The 955-nt window shown below is 64.8% G+C and overlaps 1 protein-coding gene across 5 annotated transcripts in view; it reads left to right on the top strand.

The window, feature by feature from the left end:
* The window catches only part of MROH1 (maestro heat like repeat family member 1), a gene marked incomplete at its 3' end in the record, with an annotated part of 83,574 nt that overhangs the window by 79,478 nt on the left and 3,141 nt on the right, over positions 1-955 (top strand). For all 5 annotated transcript variants that reach the window (XM_027765952.1, XM_027765951.1, XM_014593242.1 and 2 more), the window contains 1 exon segment: positions 253-449. In XM_027765952.1, coding sequence (XP_027621753.1) covers positions 253-449 — 197 coding nt within the window.

Raw genomic sequence — 955 nt, forward strand, 5'->3', positions numbered from 1 at the left:
TTGTAAGAGGACCTTGGCTGCTGTCCAGCCTCAGCACAGGCAGCAAGGCAGCTGAGGGTGTCTCTGCGTCCTCCCTCTGGTCCAAGGCCAGTCCTAGGAAGGCCACTCTGTCCCTGCCCCTGCCCCAGAAGGTGTGCTGCCCCCATCTGTGCTCTGGCTCTCCCACTGCCCATAGGCCATATGCTGGGGCAGGGTGGACTTACCCGGTTCTGGGGTGTGGGGACCAGGTCGCACTGTGGTGGCTTCCCCTAGGCCACCTGTGCACTGTTCGAGGTTGTGTCTACGCCAGCATCTGCACCCGCAGTGCGAGAGCTCTACCCACGGCTGTTTGTGGTGCTCCTGCTGCGTGTCGGCTGCACCATGGGTGTCCAGCTGCCCCGGAACCTGCAGGCCAAGGAGAGGAGGGCTGCTGGTGCAGCCGCAGCCACCAGGACTCTGGAGCCCTGCAGGTAAACGGGCCATCGCCTCCTGCCAGTGCCAGCTTGGGAGCCCCACACACACGTGCAAATGAGGCGAGATGGGCAGGGCACCAGGGGTCCGCGTGATGGGGAAGCCTCCCCGGCACAGAGCTGGGCAGTCACTAGGGACATATACCCTACTGGGTATGGGGCTGCCCCGGCTGCCCGACCCTCTGCAGCTGGCCAGGGTACTGCCTTCCCTTGGAGGGCAGAGCTGCGGGGTGCAGGTGGGGCCAACTCTGGAAGGAACCTTGTCATCAAGCGGCCAGGGTGTGCATGGCTGAAGTAACTTTCTCCACTGAGGGGCTCCCCCAGCTCCCGTTAGGGCTTGGCTCTCAGCTGAGTGGCAGGAGATGGGGTCCGGTGAGGCAGCGCATCTGCTGTGGTTGGGGCTGCGCCTGGCTGGGACGGTGGCATCACCAGCCCCATAGCTGCCTGGAACCACAGCACAGCAGAGGGGCTTGGCAGGGCATTAGAGCCCCGGGGACCAGGACTGG

The sequence above is a fragment of the Tupaia chinensis genome, unplaced genomic scaffold (genome assembly GCF_000334495.1).
Source record: "Tupaia chinensis unplaced genomic scaffold, TupChi_1.0 Scaffold140061_1, whole genome shotgun sequence".
Lineage (NCBI taxonomy): Eukaryota > Metazoa > Chordata > Mammalia > Scandentia > Tupaiidae > Tupaia > Tupaia belangeri.